The sequence below is a fragment of the Bradysia coprophila genome (genome assembly GCF_014529535.1).
Source record: "Bradysia coprophila strain Holo2 chromosome X unlocalized genomic scaffold, BU_Bcop_v1 contig_12, whole genome shotgun sequence".
In the NCBI taxonomy this organism is placed as follows: Eukaryota; Metazoa; Arthropoda; class Insecta; order Diptera; family Sciaridae; genus Bradysia; species Bradysia coprophila.
In genome coordinates this window covers 6,232,330-6,252,632 of record NW_023503293.1, presented here as the reverse complement: position 1 = coordinate 6,252,632, position 20,303 = coordinate 6,232,330, and the positions used below count along the sequence as shown (strand labels likewise).

The 20,303-nt window shown below is 36.5% G+C and overlaps 4 protein-coding genes across 4 annotated transcripts; 2 read left to right on the top strand and 2 right to left on the bottom strand.

Annotated features, from left to right (window-relative positions):
• Positions 1–347: 347 nt before the first annotated feature.
• Positions 348–1,311, bottom strand: LOC119067335 (protein yippee). The gene is made up of 3 exons (XM_037170240.1): positions 1,087–1,311; positions 841–1,000; positions 348–645 (listed from the first exon to the last, which is right to left on the bottom strand). Exons 1-3 carry the CDS (start codon positions 1,202–1,204, stop codon positions 543–545), a joined length of 381 nt encoding a protein of 126 aa, XP_037026135.1. The 5' UTR covers positions 1,205–1,311; the 3' UTR covers positions 348–542.
• Positions 1,312–2,725: 1,414 nt separating this feature from the next.
• On the top strand, positions 2,726–3,975 carry LOC119067334 (NIF3-like protein 1). The gene is made up of 4 exons (XM_037170239.1): positions 2,726–3,000; positions 3,055–3,186; positions 3,256–3,641; positions 3,709–3,975. Exons 1-4 carry the CDS (start codon positions 2,801–2,803, stop codon positions 3,912–3,914), a joined length of 924 nt encoding a protein of 307 aa, XP_037026134.1. The 5' UTR covers positions 2,726–2,800; the 3' UTR covers positions 3,915–3,975.
• Positions 3,976–5,180: 1,205 nt separating this feature from the next.
• On the bottom strand, positions 5,181–7,549 carry LOC119067333. The gene is made up of 7 exons (XM_037170238.1): positions 7,436–7,549; positions 7,024–7,194; positions 6,857–6,951; positions 6,567–6,771; positions 6,324–6,495; positions 6,066–6,260; positions 5,181–5,989 (listed from the first exon to the last, which is right to left on the bottom strand). Exons 1-7 carry the CDS (start codon positions 7,436–7,438, stop codon positions 5,247–5,249), a joined length of 1,584 nt encoding a protein of 527 aa, XP_037026133.1. The 5' UTR covers positions 7,439–7,549; the 3' UTR covers positions 5,181–5,246.
• A 2,649-nt stretch (positions 7,550–10,198) lies between these two features.
• Positions 10,199–16,231, top strand: LOC119067330 (cytoplasmic dynein 1 light intermediate chain 1). Its single transcript, XM_037170234.1, has 8 exons — positions 10,199–10,489; positions 12,032–12,222; positions 12,300–12,503; positions 12,566–12,762; positions 12,919–13,148; positions 13,228–13,339; positions 13,416–13,571; positions 13,656–16,231. Exons 1-8 carry the CDS (start codon positions 10,410–10,412, stop codon positions 13,896–13,898), a joined length of 1,413 nt encoding a protein of 470 aa, XP_037026129.1. The 5' UTR covers positions 10,199–10,409; the 3' UTR covers positions 13,899–16,231.
• The last annotated feature ends 4,072 nt before the right edge of the window (positions 16,232–20,303 follow it).

Below are 20,303 nucleotides of genomic sequence, written 5' to 3'. Positions count from 1 at the left end.
TCCAGCCCTGAGCCAAAGAAATACATAGGAGACACAATTGCATAAACACTGTTGCAGCACCTATTAGTCGATATGAGTAACATTGGCAAATCCACATTGACACTGCCAGCCAAAGATTTCTTAGAAGTAACTTCTTTCTGTGAAAAATTCGTTTTTACAAGAAAACTACCCAAATTACAAGGTCATGATATGTGCTAGCTCCTCTTAATACTGTCCAGACTTTGTAATGGTTTTCTCGAGTCAGACAGGATTGGCCAGAAGTCAACCCTTCGGAATAATAAGGATGTCCATGCCAAAATGTCGAATTGGATTGAAACTCAATTTTATGCGATGCTTAATGCTAAGTAAAATTTCATTCAAATTTTATTTCGTCTCGTTATGATTATAAAAGTTTTGATTTACACAAAGAATAAGAAAATGAAATGAGGGGGAAAAAATGAGGAGCAAAAGAAACAAAGGATTTCAACATAATGAATGATACACAAGATTTACGGTTGTGCCAACTAATCGGTAAACTTAATATCTAATGTGTGTGTGCTTGCTTACTGCTCGTAATTATTTCGACTCGGCGTTGATGGTAAGTCCTGAAATCCTTCTGATTCTGTGATTAGAGCGTGTTCTAAAATCACTTTGCCCTCTTTGTATCTGCAAGAAAATAGAGAGAAACATGTTTAAACGAAGCCAGACACTATGACCTAGTTTTGGAATATTCAAGGAAATTATCGTTCACACATTCAATAAATATGTCTCGAGCACAGTGTCCATCCCTTGCTGAACATATTTATACAAATTGTCCCAAGCATACGGAACGATTTTACAAAATTCAAACTTTTTGTTTACCTTTGATTGTCCTCGGTAGCAAATTCGTACATCCATCCCAATTTCGCTCCACAACTTTTACACATAACATCTCTGACCATATGCCGTCCCGTCAGCATTACACGATCCTGGACATTGCTATATGTTAAATTGACAACATATTTGAATAGATAGGCGCGTCCTGAAGGAAAAAGTAAAAATTAAAAACTAAATTTATCGAAAGAGTCCATTCAAAATGGTAGAATTTCGTCTCTTTTCTTCACCAACCAGTAGCACCAGTAAATCGTGTACTAATCAAATGGCCTTTATTTGTCAGATTCGTGTCGCAGGCAATGCACGAGTAAAGCTTAACGCCATTACTGTGTTCCAGGAAAATTTTTCCCATCTTTTCCGTTTAAAATGACCAAAAATTTCTTCACTTCTTTGTTTTGAATGTCGATTAGATCTTACTTCGTCTTATTTACGAATCGAAAAACTATAATAACACGCGTCAGCTGCTTTTGTGTTTCCAATGTTTCAGTTTTTCAATGAAAATGAAATGCGTGACGTTGGCAACATTCACATTTTAACATTCCTTCACAACATTTTACGAAAAACTGGCGCTAAAACATTGTGAGTGTAATATAGGTCTTCACAGCACTGCTCCTAGCATGAACACTGAGTTGACAAGTGTCAAGTTTGGAGGCTTTAGTGATAAGAACCACTGCTTAGGATTGTTTGTATTGCATGTTTTAAGGCTTGATTAAAGTACTCCGTGCGAGAGAGATAAAATTGAATTTGTTTAATTTTTCCTTGTAATTTTAATTTTAAGTAATTATGACAGATCGCTCTCTCACGGCTCTCACACTTAGTACTTTTTGTTGAGTGGAAACCATACTTAAGTTATGCAACGAAAACAATCTATCTTTACAAAAGTAACGCAGTGCCTACTGTGATTTCATCATCCTCCCAATATTTTCTGTGTTCATGCTAGAAGCAGTGCTGTGCCTTAGGTGTCGTTTTTTTTCTGGCTTTGCAAGTGTTTCATGACAAAGCGCCTGTGAGAGAAACAATTGCTTCATATTGGTCCCCACTGCGGATTTGGAACGCCGTGAAGAGAACAGCTATAGGAAATATCCCATATTTCGTTGGAAGGGCTGACATTTGACCATTTGAGGTTTAGGAAAATGCCAGGACGCTGTTTTACTTGTTTTACGTGTTACAGCATGTTTCATTTTCATTTACATTGCCTAATCACGTAAAGCATTGTACTTACGAGGTTCCAAGTTGTTATTTGACAAGTGGGGAATACCCTTCGGGTCAGGCTGTAACATCCCATTTATCAAATACACAACTTGGAGCCTTGGAAGTAATATACTATTACGAACTGATCAAAGCCCTTCGATGTAATGTGCAAAGACACCAGCTTTGTTTTTTCACACCCAAATTTAGTTGCAAGTTAACTGATGCACTTAAGCCTCAATTCGGATACCCCACAAGAGGTGGACGTTCTTGAATTGAACGTCATAAGATTCTTAGATTTGTTTTGATGGGCCAATTAGAAGAATTTGTCTTTGTTAGAAGGTTCAATGCAGTCAACAGTTTCCATCTGTCCCTGGATGCCTAGAATCTCGAAAGAGTAAAGTATTTTTTAAAGGACTATTCATCTAGTTGCTTCGTCAAATCGACTGCTACTGCCTGGTTAACTGTCCGATTTTAGTGCTCCTAATTTTGTAAACGATGGTTGGCTAGAGCTGTTGTTATCAATCATCATCTGAGAAATAAGTTAATTTACAAATTACAACAAATGTAATAAATGAGGGGTCTTCAGTCAAGAAAAGTGCGGAAACATGATGTACATCAGTATGTACACCTCCACTCAGGAATTATTTTTGAAATTACCCCCACTACACTCATTGATGGTTTATGATACAGAAACTTCATTCATTCACGAGAACATAATCTGCCGATCTGAGGTTATGTTGTGACAATAAATACAGAAATGAGATATTTGACAACACGTCTATCGGCAATCGTTAAACCTGTCCTAGCTAAATCGCGATTTATACACAAAGTCATGCAAGACGAACCGAAATTTTTTACTTTACCGGAAATGGTTAGAGTCCTCGAAGAGTTTGCTCCGCTTAGTTTAGCCGAAAAGTGGGATAATGTGGGTTTATTGATAGAACCCACCAAACCGAGGTTTGTGGATGATTCAACAATTCGGTCGGATCGCAACTAATTTCTCCATTTCAGAATCGTGAGATCTGCGCTCGTTGTAAATGATCTGACGGAAAAGGTACTGGAGAATGCCATCAATTCATCAGTTGATTTGATAATATCGTATCATCCGCCAATATTTGTTCCTATGAAGAGAATTAGCCAAAGGTGGGACCATTGTTTTGTCATTGTGAGCACTGTTCGGCACTGACTTTTGACTCTAATTTTTCACTCTAGCAACTGGAAGGATCGTATCGTAGCAAAATGTTTGGAGAACCAGATAGCTGTTTACTCTCCTCACACTGCCTGGGATGCTGTCGATGGTGGCATTAACGACTGGTTATGTTCGGTCATAACTGGGAAAGGTGTTCAGTTCGACAGTCGTCCTATTACTCCAAACATAACCGATCCGAATAGGGGTGCTGGTCGTATCATTGAAATGAACCAATCGAAACCTTTCGAATCGGTTGTGGAAACCATTAAAGCCGGATCGAACCTCAACCATGTACAAATTGCCATCGGATCGAATCAAAATATGTGTAGCGAAATTAAAACGATAGCACTGTGTGCCGGTTCGGGCGCTTCTGGTCTTAAAGGAGTGCCAGCTGATTTATACGTTACGGGTGAGTGCGGAAACCAATTTCCCGTCCATGTGTGGAATGAATTTTTTCCCTTGTCCATTTTCTGTAGGTGAGATGTCGCATCACGATGTGCTCGATGCCGTTCACCGTAACATTAGTGTAGTGTTGATGAACCACAGCAACTCCGAGCGGGGATTCTTCGAAGTATTTCGATCCGAGTTCTACAAACGATTTTGCAGTGACTCTAGTGATCCTAAGTTGACGAAAATTTTGTTAGATTCGGTAGACGATCAGGATCCTTTAAAAACCTACTGATAGTTGTCGTGTTGTCGTATTCATTAAAAACACATTTTGAACAGAAGTTTTCGTATGTAGAGAAGCGATTATATCAAACGTAGCGTAGCCACCAAAAATTAGAAGATTTCTGTCTGTCCGAGGCTTTTGGGGTAAAAACGTTTTTGCCAAAAAGAAATTCAAATTCAAAGTGTTTCATAGAAAAGCTCACTGATCAACGCATTTCGTTTCTATGATTTTTCTACACCAGCACCATACTCATTTCAATGTACATTAGAAACGAAAACAGACTTTTCTGCATTTTTCTATTTCTCGGGTAAAGACAGAAATTTTAAGCACGTAAAGCAACGGGGTCTCTAAGCCGAGGGGGAAACAACAAGAGCGAATGGTGGGACAGGCTACATTCGCCATCGGAGCGAATGACTGGAACGAACGAAGGTAAATTATGAGCGAATGGAGGCAAAAAATGGTCGAACGGATGGAAAATATAAGCGAATGGAGGGACTAGATGGGGGACAGGATTTTCCGTTGTTGTTTCCCCCTCGGTCTAAGCACGGTTTTCTGTAAGGAAGTCAAGGATTTGCCAAAATTTTGTTATGAAAACTTGGGGCTTTCTCCAATGTTTCTCGGTATTTCGATCCAGTTTCTGTTCTCTTCCGATTTCGTCCAAAAGCGTCAAGGTAGAAGATTTTACTTTTGTTTAATTATTGGTTTCTGTGTCGTCTAATCCGATTCACTAGGCAAGAATCGAAATTTCAGTGATAGTGATGGTGGCAAAATGTCTTACATGAGTCTCGATTTAGAAGAATAGCCGGGTACTTTCCAGTGAAGAATCACCAAGAAAAATCGGCAAAGTTTGAAGAAATGCCGAGAAAAAGTGCCAAGGTGTGAAAAACGTCCAGAAACACAAAAAGGAATGGAGTCTTAATGACGTTTCTTCACGTTCTTCACACTGGTAATTTTTCTTAGCATTTCTTCACACTTTGCCGATTTTTCTTGACATTTTTGGCTGATTTGTTAAATCGCCAAATTTTGAAGAAACACAAAGAAAAATCGCCAAACGAATGGCAATTTGATTTTGGGAATACTTCACGGCTATGCCGGGTACTGAAAGCTAAAAAAACATCCATTGATCGGGACAGTATGTGTCCAAGTCCTAAATTTACTGTTATTCGAGTCCACTCGGAAAATTTTTCGAGGTAAAACTTCCGAACCATAGAAACGGATGATCAAGTTCCAGTGATCTTCCCCTGCCCATCCCTCAATGCAATTCAATACACGTCTCTCTTATTTCATAATTGTATATTTTCAACATTAAAATCCATGTTTGAACGTCCCAGTCACATATCAATATCAATTCACGCGCGTCAACTGGAATACAATCGCCCGAATCAAACCATCCCGCACCGATTCATTCGGTGAACCAACATTGAATGTGAAGCATACATTTTCGCATGTAATCAAGGGCACACAAGTGCACATCGGATACCAGCCGGATTTGTTGAATGCCACACCGATTTTGTAGACCTTGTTCCGTATAATGTAAATGGGTCGATCGAACGAAATTTCCAGCAACGAATCGAAGCGGACGCGCGAAGAGGAATGTGTATACGTTAGCCGGGATCCTTGTGAATCGAGCAGATGAGCGTACAGTAGTTCGGAATATCTATCTGGTATCAGTCCAGCATGACAGATTTGATCGCCCAGTACCTGAGTAGGTACTTGGATACCCGTGATGCATATGCTTCGGTCGACCATAAATGTTAGAGAGCAGTCCGACACGCTCGTGTTGAAATAATCAATTGATTCGTGCTGGCGAATCGTTCGTGTGGCGTAAAATTTTCGGGTTTCCATTACGTTTCGTGACGCTTCCAACGCACTACGTGATGAGGTCGGCTCCCGCAGTCCATTTTGTGTTAATGCAATTTGCTCTTCGCTGAAGCCGTAAAACGGCTGCACACGAACGACGTCCTGCGGAGGTACGACCGCCAAACACGGTTCGTACGTTCTCGGCTTTGTGCTTAAACTAAATCCGTCGGGCATCGGACAAATGTCATGTGTTGGACTGGATATGTTCATTAGAATGGCGAATGCCTCTGATTGGACGAAATGAGAAGCGTTAGAACATTAGAAAATTCGGTTGACTGTGCATAAGGGTTGCTTGACAATTACCTGATTGATTTAGGATATTTGTTCGGACAACATTTTCGGCAAACTGTTTGGGAGTGAGAGTCAAAAAACGAATTTTCCGAATTGCTTCTCGAAATGTTGTATGCCGGTCGTCGACATTGTTACGCATTTCATCCTGTTGTTGGCTGGTCGAAGTACCTTCACCAGCATTATTGAGTTGTTCTTCTTCTTCTTTGGCTGATGGATTGGAGAAAAGTCCATTAACTGGATTCGAATGAAAGGGGTGCTAAATTTACTCACTAATTGGTTTCCGGTAGTCATGTTTGTCGGCATAGTGCGCCATTGCGTTGAATAAGTCCAATTCAGATTCGATGTGCAAGTATTCTTGGTCTAGAATGGTCAACAATGTTGATAGTTCGATGTCCTCGAAGCTGGTATCAGACAGAATGTCCATCGTTTTAGAGCAAATAATCTGAATGCGTGGGAGAAAGAGAAAAAGCTTACAAATTCCCAGTGTTAATAGAATACACAGTCGGTACAAACCTGTAGGCATCGTTCAGCTAAACGAGGCTCTTCGAATAAATTGGCGAATTCGAATGCTCGGCAAACATTTTTCGGACATAAATCCGACCACAAAAATTTCGTACACACTTCGACCACGTACGGAATCATATACTTCTTCGCCACATAACACAGATCGAACGCTCTATCCACGCTGTTGATGCTGATCTTGTCGGTGTAAATGTACCTGAGAAATGGATTTTTTTTTTCATTGTCGAGTGTTTACTCTCCCGCCACAATCTTTAGTCAGCAATTTGACACAAACAACTCACTCCATCAATGATTTGAATGCCTCAGGCTGCACATCCAATATTTCGATTGGATCATTCTTTTCAGGAAGTCCGCCATTGAACATAGCATCGAAAACCTTTGAATGTGAAAAGGATCATTAATGCGACACGTTTGACACAAGAAAAACTGAAATGCAAAAAAACATTACGGGTGATGCCATTGACATGATGAGTTTGTGTGCGGGCAGCATGATTTGATTCGGTTCGGCTCCGACCAAGAAATGGCAATCGGCCCATTTGCCACTTTTTAGCAAATGTTCACCTCGGTCTTTCAGTTCATGGCAAGATGTTTGCCAGTCGATTGTTGTGTCCATTGCAGCCTAATGAAATTTAACCAGAAAATAAAGGCTCGGGCAACGTTTTTGTTGTTTTCGTTTTATCAATTTTTTTGATTGTCAACAGTGTCAATAATGTTTTGACAACCTATTCGACAGTAATTTGGTTACAACAAAATCCATCTGGAGATGTTTTTGTTTAGAATTTGTAAATTAAGAGAATGGACTTTCTAACCGTTCCACACAAAAGACTACACATTTTACACAGAAAATATGGCAAACCTACCATTTTATAGATTTTTATTTGTTGCGACTCATTAATCGCTTTGATTTATTCCGACCGATTCGTACGGAGGAGCTGCTTTTGGATAATGGTAACAAATGGATAATTGACTGGGTATAATATTTAATCATCCAAAAATAAAATGGTACGTATAATGATAATTAATTTACAAATGGGTAATTTTTGTTTCCTAGTTAAATGCGTTTCAAACGTCTGCTCTCTCTTTTTATTTTAAGTGAAAAATAAAAAAAATCTTTTTGACAGCAGACTACACACACGCAGTGTTGTCGTCAATAAAATAAAAGAAATCAAAGTGCTTATTAAGCACTGCCAGCACTGCTTAGCCAATGTCATCAATGAAACAACAACTTCATTATAGTTAAGGTATTGTGAAATCATTCGACTCACAAATATCACAAATTTTATGGAGCGGATGCGTTATTTCAACTCGCCCTCAGACGAACTCATTTTCATTTAAATTTCACCAAATCTGTCCAAGACTCTGACACTCACGAAGGCGGGTGAAACACAAATTTTAACAATTTACACATGTTTTAATAAACACATTCATCATAGATTGTATGAAAAGAAAACTTTAAGAAACAAATTTATTTCTATCAAGTTGCCATTTAAAACAATCTGTAATGAGCGTATTTAACAAAACCTGTCTAAATTGTTAAAATTTTGTGTTTCACCGCCTTCGTGATCAACTCAGAAGTGTCTTAAACTGTTCTTTCAGAACCTTGAATCTATCGAGTTCAACAAATACTCACCTGCATAAAATTGTAAATTGTAAATATTTGTTTAATCCTGAAACAATTTAATCTGCAATAGACAGTTTGCGCAAATGACGTATAATGTATAAACAAATAAGTTGGATATAAAAGTCACATTTTTATACAAGAAGTACTGGAAGGTTACTTATAATTTCCAATGAATTTTTTTATCGAATTGGATCTATAAAGACAATTTTTCTTTCAATTAACTGCCAATATATTTCTTCTTTAAATCAATGACATTATCAGAGCTGTTACAAGAACATTTTTAATTACTAATTTAGTCTAAAATTAATGAAAATCGTACCTAAAAACGTTTTTTTCAAAGAATGTCATTGTGAATTCGCAATGACACAATGAAATTCTCAGAAAAATTTGACAGTGAGACATTTGAAATGTCAAAGACTGTACATCTTAACAGTACGTCAATACAACAACCAAAATTCGGCACATGATAAAATCTTAAACAACATCGGAAATTTAATCAATTTCAAAACCCGACCACTCAAATTTAACACACACTATACTTACAATTATGTGCTTCGTCAATAAATAATTTGAAAGGATTCTACTTGAATAATTAACTAAATTAATTTAAAAAAATTTCTAGGAACACTTTCATGCATTTTTTTAATGTCTTTTAGGATTCATGTAAACGAACACCAACTTGATACGCTTTAAGCTTGATGTTGCTTTCAGTAGATTGTTATGATCAGAGCGAGAGAACCGAAGACTAGTTAGTTATAACTTACCTTGGGGTACTTGTCAAAACATTGCTTTCTCTTTCAAGATGTTACGTTGAGAGCGAGAGGACCGAAGACCAGTCTATTATAAGTTGCCTTGGGGTACTTGTCAAAATATTTCTTTCTCTTTCATCATAACACTCTGTTGAAACAAACTAAACTTGTCGATACACCGATTTTTTTCGTTTATTAATGCACGTAGGATTCTTCCTGATGAATAGTAAAATTTCCAACTTATAAGTTGACTTATAAATTAAACGTCATTTGCGCAAAATTTCTAATGTTTTTACTTAAGTCTGTAATGAGCATACGCGATATACGCTCTTTAATAGGGAGACAGTGAGCTGGAAAAATTTGTTTACCTTTTCAGCTGTTGAGGCGTAGAAAATTAATCACATTTAAAATGAAAAGTAGAGTCTAACGCATCTCAGAGCTTATTTTAAAGGAAACGTCGGCCTGTAGAGCAGTTACAATTTTTTCAGTACTTCATTCTTTGCGCTCTATTTTCAGGTGATATAACTTTTTTCTGGTAAAATATCCTTGAAATGGAACAGCAGAATTAAAAGTAACTCTATGCCTTCTTGACAAATCGGTCGATTGACAATACCTAGCATCGGTTTCGACATAATGTGGATGCAGTTTACAGCTAGTTTATTCATTCAATCAAAATTATAAAACACGTTGCCGGTTATTGCGTCTTGTCCACTTTAGGCACACCGGAAAGTGCTAAGGGAGTCGAGCAATACCTCCAAATAAATTTCTAAAAATCAAAAGTCAAATTTTTGATTTTTAGAAATTTATTTGGAGGTATTCCTCAACTTCCTTAGCACTTTCTGGCGTGCCTACAGTGCCTGCTCGAGCATTATCCGTGCATTAACGTGCAGAAAAATATACTTTGTAAGGGATTTTTACATAATTATGAGGATGTCAACACCATAAGTGCTGGATTCGGGGTACGTGGACAAGAAAAAGAAGTCTATTGTCTAGGCATGCACAAAAAATCAATGATCAATATCTCACTCGTGCTGAAATTAGTTTGATCAAAATAATGAGTGCGACCGAGTTAAGGAATCAGCCATACCTGTGGTTTGTATGTACGTTCATTGCAAAAAATTAGGCAAATTCAAAGAAATTTCAATTTGATGGGTTTTATGTGAATTGACTGTCATCACTGTCAGCACACCTGAAAAATCTTCATTATAAAATTAAATGCTACAGTTGGCTGCGCTGCACTGTCAAACTCTCACAGAAAATGACGTCATAGGGCCAACTTCACTCCATATAATGAAATGAATGACGGTGCCAAGGAATACGCAAAATATTCTTGTGTGAACTAAATTTCTAAGGAAAAGTATTTTCGACACACCAGCACATTTGTGAGAACATTAATAAAAGTTTTGTGTTTGGGAAAGTAGGAAAGGGAACAAATTGTTTGGAAATATTTTTTAAGTGAAAATAATGGAAATTACATCACAAATGAATAATAATAATGGAAGTGCACGGAAAAAGGATACAAACGATGCAAAGGAAAATTTGTGGTAAGTGATTATGGTTGTTGATTGGGGGTTTTTGTGCAAAATGTTTTGGCACCGCGATTAGACTACCACCGGGGGGATCGTGGCTTGTCCAAATATGCTCTCAGGTTTTGTACGAGTTGTGCGTGGCACTTGAACGAAAAAATTCATAATCCGCGGATGTCAGAGCGCACCTGAACTCTAGTGAAATTTTTATTATTATCCACGAAAATGCTGCTGGTTGACGTAAATAGTCTTGTCTCTAATTGATTTTTGACAAAAAAATATGGGTTGGGTAGTAACGACCGAATTGAGTGATTTTCGACTGATTTTGTTTGTCTAATATTTATGATCTCATTTTGAACATTTTCCTTGACAATATTATACACCGTCGTCGTCGGATGAATTAATATTTTGACACATTCTTCGTCTATATGTGTTCTGTGTAAGGTGGGACATGAGTCATTTTCAGAAATTTTGTATTATACAAATGCATTGTGTAAGAAAAATGTGAAAAATTTGTCAAATCTTTGATCCGACAATTTTGCTTAGCCATTTTTTTTATGTTGTTAAATTGTCGACTCGGACTTTTTGTCTGCAAATTCTTGCGAATTGCATTTAACCATTTTTCAAGTTCCGTGAGACTTTCTTGACAGCACACACACATAATTTATTGAACAACAACAACAAAACAATGCGAATAAAATGCATTTTTATTGTGCACAAAAATATAATTAATTTCATGTTTTACGCTATGCATAATACGCTGCCGCTTTATCAATTGTTTTGATTAAGTTAGGGTCAGAGTTAGGCTGGAGATTTATCTGAGGATTTAGCTGAATGCATTTCCATGACATTCGGACGGTTTCGCTAAAAAAAATCAAATATGTGCGTCCTGTACAATCGGGATATTATGTCTATAGTAGTAGTAGTAGGTAGATATGGTGTTTTAGAAGAAGCGGAGTTTTTACTTGAAACTTTATGGGCTTAATAGAGAAGACAGACCTAGTATCCAATAAACAGGTGACCTCAGTTGTGCAATGAACCTATGCCTGCATGTATACCTAAATTCCGATAGCAAAAACCTTGAAGGCTTTCTAAGGAAAATATTTCCGAATCCTCAGCTCTTCTGCAGTTCGAGTAGCGCTGACATCCAACCAAAACCGATTTTTTTTATATAAATGAATATAAGTCAGTCGACTCGACTTGGCGCCTCAGACGGTCATATGGTCAGTATACACAATTTGCTCATAAAAGCTGTTTGTGAATGAATCAATGAATAGTTAAGAGTGCTGTGCCGTCACACAATATTATTAATCTAGCCAAACTGAGTCACGTCAAGCCGACAAACTAAAAACAATTGTCAGTAATTTTCACAGTTCCGCATATTCCATATTCTTTCCTTGCTGTCTCCTCGGTTTTTGGCGACTAAAAGTAGGTATATTCGGTTGTAGCTACGATTCTCGAATTACTTTCATTTTTACTCAACCCCATGCTGTGTGTACACATACTAGATGGTCACTGTATTGAAACTTGTTGGTAAATAAAAACCCATTCCATTCACAGGTCCGAAATATTGGCAGACGTGCAAAATCAAGGCAGCACAAAATTACCGTCAAACAAATCAGTTCTGGTGTTAGGTGACAATTCTTCCGGTAAAACAACGCTTATCGCAAAATTGCAGGGTGTTGAGGATCCGAAAAAGGGTTCAGGACTTGAATACGCTTACATTGATGTCCGAGACGAGTACAGAGACGGTAAGTCTATCGCATAGTTAACCGGCAAATGGGACGGAATTTCGTTGCTAAATTTTTACTTTAACTTCACCGCACAGACTTAACTCGATTAGGCGTTTGGGTATTGGATGGTGATCCAGGCCATTCCAATTTGCTGAAATTTGCCCTTAACGAATCAAACTACGCTCACACATTAGTAATACTCACAGTGTCAATGACCTCACCGTGGAGTTGGCTGGATCAACTGCAAAATTGGATGAAAGTTTTGGCTGATCATGTGGACCAATTGAAAATCGACTCAGGTCTGTCAAACTATAAGAAACATTGATGATCAGTGGCTGAAATTTTTCTTTTTCTAATTTAGATGACAGACAGGAATCACGACAGCGACTTGTTACCGCTTGGCAAAATTATTGTGAAACGGGCGATCATTTAGATCCTAGTTCACCGATTAAGCGAACGGTTCGTATTCCGTCGGTGGACGATGAAGATGTCTTACCACTTCCAGATGGAGCGTTCACGACAAATATAGGCCTGGATATGGTAGTTGTTGTAACAAAGGTGACTATTGCATCGACTACAATTGATTGAAGTGACGGATCTTACTGTTCCACTTGGAAATGGGTTTCGATTCAATCATTTTTGGTTCAAGCTGTTTCATTGTTTCAATGACTAACTAGTACTTAACGATCGTTCATTACCGTTTCCACCCATTAGACTGATTACATGACTACATTGGAAAAGGAGTATGATTACAAAGACGAACATTTCGATTTTATGCAACAATGGATCCGACGATTTTGTCTTCAACACGGAGCGTCGCTATTCTATACCAGTGTAAAGGAAGACAAAAATTGTGATCTGCTGTACAAGTATTTAACACATCGAATTTACGATTTACCATTCCGGACACCTGCCTTGGTTGTGGAAAAGGATGCGGTTTTGATGTAAGGCATTTTTGATATGAAAAAATCAATTTTGGTTTGGCTCCTCCCACTGAATGTGGATTTCCAATATTATTTTTAGACCCGCCGGTTGGGATAACATGAATAAGATTAGTATTCTGCACGAAAATATGCAAACCTGTAAACCAGACGAGTACTACACAGATGTGATAACGGCTCCACCAACGAGAAAGGTATACTTTTGAGTCAATTGATTCTTTCGACCATTGTTTAACCCAAAAACAAACTTTGTGCCACTTCCGCATACAGACTGTCTCGAATCGTGAAGTCGAAGTGCAAACAGAAGATGAGCAAGCATTTCTAGCACGACAGCAACAATTACTTATGCAAGGGCAAAGTCCATCAAGTAGAGGCGAATCGCCGATGCGCACTCCCAGTGGTCCAAAGTCGACGCCTAGAGCGCCGGTATGTCCCAATTTTTTTTTATTTTTTTTAATCAGAATTTCCGAAAATCATTGTCACGCTAACCATACGGTTCAATTTTTGCAGATTGACGGCAAATTGAATTCCGGTACGCCTGGCGGTGAAGGGGTCTTAGCGAATTTCTTCAATTCACTGTTGAACAAAAAAGCTGGATCGCCTGGTAGTAGTCCGAATGCGGCCGCTTCTCCTCGTTCACTGAATGGAACCGTAGATATTAGCGATATAACGGCAATGCGATCTGATGCGGCGGCTGAATTAGATCGGTTGACGCGTAAGAAAGAAATGGATTGCACACAAACAGATTGTTGAGGCAATGGGAAGTTATTGGTTCTGTTGGATGTGTGGATATGAATTCTTAAGATAACCGTACTTGATGGCAACAAAACAGAAAACAAAAAGAACAAACAATAAAATATGCCACGGCCAACCGATCGGGTATAGATTTTCTTCCGTTTAATCAAAATGCTTTACGGCTTTCTGTTTTATCCTCATAAAAACTACAGAAACGAAGAATCTCTTCTTCGAGTTGGCTATTGTGATTCTCTGCTGTAAGTTTGTTTCTTCAAATATTTTTTTTTAAATTTTTTCTTTTTAAGTTAGTGTTGTGGTTGATCTTTTTGATTTGAAAATGGAAATTGAAAGGGGAAATTGTGCGAGTACTCACCTATTTGGGGTTAATGAGCCAAAATGTTTAAAATTGATGAATAGATTTGATTTTGTACAAATTGTCTTGATTTCTACATGAATGTCTACTTTCCGTCACTCCATAATTTCCAAGATATGGGTTGTTTCCACTTAACCTACTTCTGAAGTAGAACCGATTTATGGTTTTTCGGGATAAGACAATTTTATTGAACCAGGGCGTTACATTTTTCTGGTGTCTCTGATACAGAAGAGAATATTTTTCTAATCACGGAACGACGAAGCACGACAGATTATAAATCATTTTATTCAAACAACTTTTCAGTCAACTATTCAAAACAGTTAACTTAAAAAAATTACCAGTGAAATTCAGTGCCGTTAACTGTATAACAAATGATTTCAAAGTATTGTGACACCGTTGCCTTCAATTGAGAGAAAGGTTTACTTCTCTCAAGTTCTGTCTCTTGTTTGCCATAAAAGAAAAACCGTGAGGGGGAGGTGTCATATCATTTCGATAAAACGTCGTCAAATGTTTAACCTTTCAGAGACGGTTAGTCATTATATTGTCGACGATGTCGACGATGATGTGAAATCACCTCTCCCTGCGTACTCCAAAATTTATGGAGAAAATTTCAAAAGTTTACCCTTTCGTCAGATACAGATACACTGTGAAGCGTCGGTAGTTTGTGCATGGCGTCTTGTCGTTTCTGAAAAGTTAAAAATTGATGACACGATTTTTTTTGCTTTGTAATCACCTGATGCAAGCAAAAATGAACGCACGGGTAAATTTAGCTGAAACAAACTTGCGAATTTTTTGTTTGTTTGTGGAAGAACTCAATTTAATATTTAAAAACAAAGTCCTCTAACATGCATTTAGCGATTTATTCTGCTTATCCAGTGATTGTCGATTATGATTTATGACAGAAGAAAAATCTTTGCAGAAGAAAAATCGGTGAACAATTGTTTGACTGTTAAAGTTCTTCGGTTAACATGTTTGCCGAAGACATTACTTTCGAGTTCGCTTTCAAACCATAAAGTGCCATTTAACGGGAGAATTTTGTAATTTTATTTTATTTTTTCCTTGGAAAAAGTCAATTTTCCGAAAAATTTTTATTTCTTTTCGAAGAATGTTTTTTTTTGGCATACTGAGAATTACGATAACGAACACTTTCAATTCAATTTTTGTTATTCGTTCCACATGCGGAATTCTATGTGTAAAGTGGGGCCTATTTTTAGGAAATTTTGTTCCTCAACTTTCTTAGAGTTTCCTGACTTTCTAAAATTTCTAAAAAACAAAAATCTCACAAATTTCTCCTTTTTGAGAAATTTGTTAGAAATTCAAGAAAATTTTAGAAATGAAATTGCTGAAAAATAGGCCTTAGTGAAGGTAGAGTGTTGGCATACCAAATGTGGATATATCGCATGTGCAAGTTGGATGAAATGAACATTGGATGTCCAGGATATCGTTATGTTCTCACACTGTATAGCCATCGGAAGAGTCACACGCTTTACCGTAATATACCAATGGAATCAATAACACGCTCATTTTATATAATTTAAATGCAAAATACACAAAAGTTTTAATTTAAAAAGAGTATAAAACGCATAAATCTTAAAAATATTTTTTAATTTATTTGTCAAGATGAAAAAAAAAGAAGAAAAAATTAAAAGCAAAAAACAAACGAATTACGTGTTTAGAAAACATCAAATTTTTGTTTTTAAGTAAACGAAAAGGGAAAAAGTTTCTAGTTACTTTGTTTAGACACATATTGAACTTATAGGACACATAAAAGAGAGAGAGAGAGAAAGTGTGGTAAAACTTAAATAACCAATTTATTAATTTGAATAATGTTATTTATGTGAAGAAAAGGAAGAAAGTTTTAAGTAAAATGCAAAGATAAGAAAGTTAATAAGTAAAACAGAGGAAGATAATCGTGAAGACGAAGAGTACTATTCTATAAAAATTAGTTAATTAATTAACATTAAAACAACAAAAGAAAGAAAAAAAAAGAAATGAAGAAGAAGAAAACAATGTGTAATATAAAACAAGAAAAATTATCCCTAACAACAAACAATATTTATAAAAATTAAGTATTTTTTAAGAAATATTTTTCCAAAAAAGAAGAAGACAAACAAACAAAAAAAAAACTCTTAACCCAATGAATTACTTGTGAAGTCAATAATTTCTGTTTTACAAGCTTACAAGCTGACATCAAGTGCCGCTTTAAAATTATGAGTCAATACAACAGCAAATTTTCCTTCTATTTTTTAGGCATACGAATTTTACTCCAACTTACATTAAATAAACTGTTGTTCAATGTGCCGCTTATACACTCAAACCGCTTTCATTTTTAATGAATTATTTGATGCTGCAATAAGATATGGCACTCGAATCTAGTCGTAAAAAGCTGCTATATGAGTATAGAAGCAATTCAAATTAAAAGGAAAACTTTAAGAGTAATCATCAGAGCACTACAACAAGCTCATATCAACATAAAAATATAGGAACATAAAGGTAAACACCCAGACCCGACGATAGAAGTCATCCAGTTTTTGGTGTTCGAAACTATCAAATTACTTCGCCATTGACCTGTCACAGGTGTCAAGCATATTGACAGTTCTACTATCTATTACTTCATTTGATCGAAGATTTTCAGAGATTGATTTCAGAAATCTTTTACTTTACTGGTTTTGATCATGCTTTTTGCTATTTAAGACCTTATTAGTCAAAGCTTGTCGCTTATTATTCATGCCGTTGTCGCTTGTAACAGGTTAAAAACTGATATCTGCATCGAAAACCGTATTTTCCACGTTTCAGGCAATACTTTCAACACTCTTAGCATGTAAAATCCATTACCTAAAGATTAAAAGTCTCGTCTTCGCAAGATCAACAAAATTCACACGAAAATTTTGCTGGAACCGCCACATTCGCTAAGAAAAATTGCCAATTCAAGTTCAAGTTTTTAAAATATTTTGGAAATAGAAACTAAACAAGACAGATCAGAAGTGTTTGAAGAATGAACTGGCTACCATGTTGATGTTGAGCCGGAAATATCATTGATTATATCGGAACATATGATCTAAAAAAAAGGATTGAAAAATCAAGCGGAATGATAGAGAGGAATCTGTTTCGGCAGTTGCGTCACTTTGAGAAGACTGCGCAGGATCTATCGCAACTTCGCCTCTATTGAGCCTGTTCTGCATAACATAAGTGGCCTTTTTTCGAATGAACCGTTCCTCACACTGGACAGAATCCATTTTGTTCGAAAAACGATGTTTGCAAAACCAGTTTGAGATTCGGATTTTAATCATCTCAAGCATGAAACAGATTGTTAAGCGTGATCAACCAAACATATAAATCGTTTTTCAAATTAATTGTATCGGGTTGTGGTGCCTACAATTTCGGATATTTTTTGTGTGTATATTTTCGCCATTTTGTGAATGTTAATTTCTGCGCCCGGGAGTTAAGTGTCTGAGTTGGGAAATTGAACAGACGAAAATGCTTTTTGTTTTGCTGGTTTGATCAAATACGTACAGGAATTGCTAATTTCACTTGAAGTTCATGTAAAACTCTATGGCTTTCATTGGATTTTTTATTTGTTGTTGAAAATGTTTCGATTTGATTGATTTGATAAAATAATTTATTTTTTGCTATTCTGCTAATCAAAAATTGAAGAGAGGTAAAATGAATATAAATTTACTCATTTTTTTGTAAAATCCTAATGGACAAAAAAACTATGAATTCAAAAAAAAAAAGAAAACAAAAATTACTGGAAATAATTATATCATCAAATACAACTAATAAAAGACAGTTTTTTTTTCAAATGTGTCTCATTCCTGCTTTTGACGTTACCATGGAGGATCCCGTTTTTTGAAATTCGTTTTTGACGGTCGTAAAACGTTATCTTAAACAAAAATTTGTTCTACGATTTGCCGCTAAAATGCACCAATTTTTATATAAACTTAATTGAAAACATTAGGTAACGTCAAACGTCAGATTTTTCGACGCTAAATGCAAATACGGTAACGCTAACGCTCATATCCAACACAAAATCTCAGAACTACGGTGAAGTAATATAGTTTAAAATCAGATTTATATTTGTCGAGAGATAAGACTTAGGAAAACCTTGTTTCTTCATGATTTGAAATTCTTATCGCTTAGCAGATACAAGTCAAATGGAAAAACTAATTACTCGACCGTAGTCCTGAGATCATATTCACTGGCATTCTGTTTGATCAAAATCCGTCGAGTCAAAATTTAATTATTTTTTTAATTGACAGTTCCACTGTCGTTCATTTACATTTAACGTTGGATGAGCGTTAGCGTTCCCGTCTTTGCATTTAACTTCGAAAAATCTGACGTTACCTATTAATTTTACCGGAAACGGTCAGCCGCCCACGACAGAGTAAAGTTAACCAGGCAGGAGCGCTGATTTGACTAGGGACCTCTGAATAACCTAGTAGCCCTATATTTGTTGTGAATCAAATTTTTCAATTTATATCAGTGTTCATTTTCATACGGTGTATTAGGTCACTTATTTAAAGTTTTGAAAATGAACCGTTCCTGCCTGGTTTGTTTTACTCTGCCGTGTCATATTCTACGGGAGGCCAAATGTATTATCAACAAACATCAGAATGCAAACAAACAAACACCAAACATTACCAGCTGCTTGAAATATATATAGTCTTTCACATGACTAGACATAAAAAGATGAAAATAAGAGATTTCGTGTGAGCTTTGTTGATCCGAGGCGTTGCCGAAACACGCGAAACAATACTTTTCATTTTTATCACGGAGCTGTGCTTTCTCATTCCGTACGATCTTTGTGATGATTTCGTAGACCCGAAAAACCAATTTTTTAATTAGACAATGGTGCGGAACAACTACAGGTGAAAATACCTTACATCTAGATCCAGACTAAGTTTAAATGGAGATCCTAAACCAATCACAATTCATTTGAATCAAAAAGATTTTTTCAAATTCACGTGAAAGGAAAACAAAACTGAAGAACCTTCACCACCCGGATGACCCGTAGGTAAATTGATGGCATATAACAATCCTATTCAATATAGAATAGAGTTAGGAGACTTAGGTAAACGTGTACGTTTCGTATCGATCACTGCTCCGCACTACTACTAACAAACTAAGACTCGGAACAGGTCAGCTATCCCTTGATCTAGAATCTCAATTTTAGGTCGATCTGAGAATATTTCAATCTGAACCTACAATCGCTAAAAGTTTCTCATATGCAGAATGAGCACCAGTACAAACAATAGTGTTTTGTATTGTATACAATTCAAAGACAACCTACACACAGTGCATTTCTACGTTAACGTCATCTACGCGCAAATAACACGTATGAATAAAGTAAACACATTGTTAAGAATGTGTTTTGATTGTTTATCATACAATAAGTGTGTGTTAACAGATCCAGCTGGTGCTCATTCTGCATATGAAAAATATTTGCAGGCTGTACCTGAATTTACCTTATATCTGGAAATTAGTTAAAGTTCAAAGGAATCAGATTTCAGGTATATCTGGGATTTTTTCAGTTATACATGAAATCTGACCTTGTTTACTTGAACTTTTACTGTTTCAGGTAAATTCAGGTCGGGTAAAAAATTTCACTTCAGGTTCAGTTGTAACCAAATTCAGATAATCTGGGCTTCAGGTTGACTTGACCCATTCCAAGCCATGTAACAAACAATGATCAGTAGTTTTTCCAATTTTATATTCTGTTTCATTTATTTCAACACGTTTGTTTACAAATATTATTCTTCTACTTATGACAGTAAACAGTAAAAAACTGAGAAAAAAAAATCTTTAAGAGTAAGACTGCGCAGCTCCAGTACTAGTACGCAATTTTTACGATTCAAAGGAGCTACAAAAATTGGTTAGTTTCAAAATTGCGTTGAATGGAACAACAAACTGTAACTTTCAGTTTATTTAGCGATCACAATCTAAATTCAAATCAATGACCAACTTGACAAAAACTAAACTATACCACTCTAAGCGGTTGAAGTGTCAAACCGGTGCACTATTATAATACACAGTGTGTACATCTCGATGTA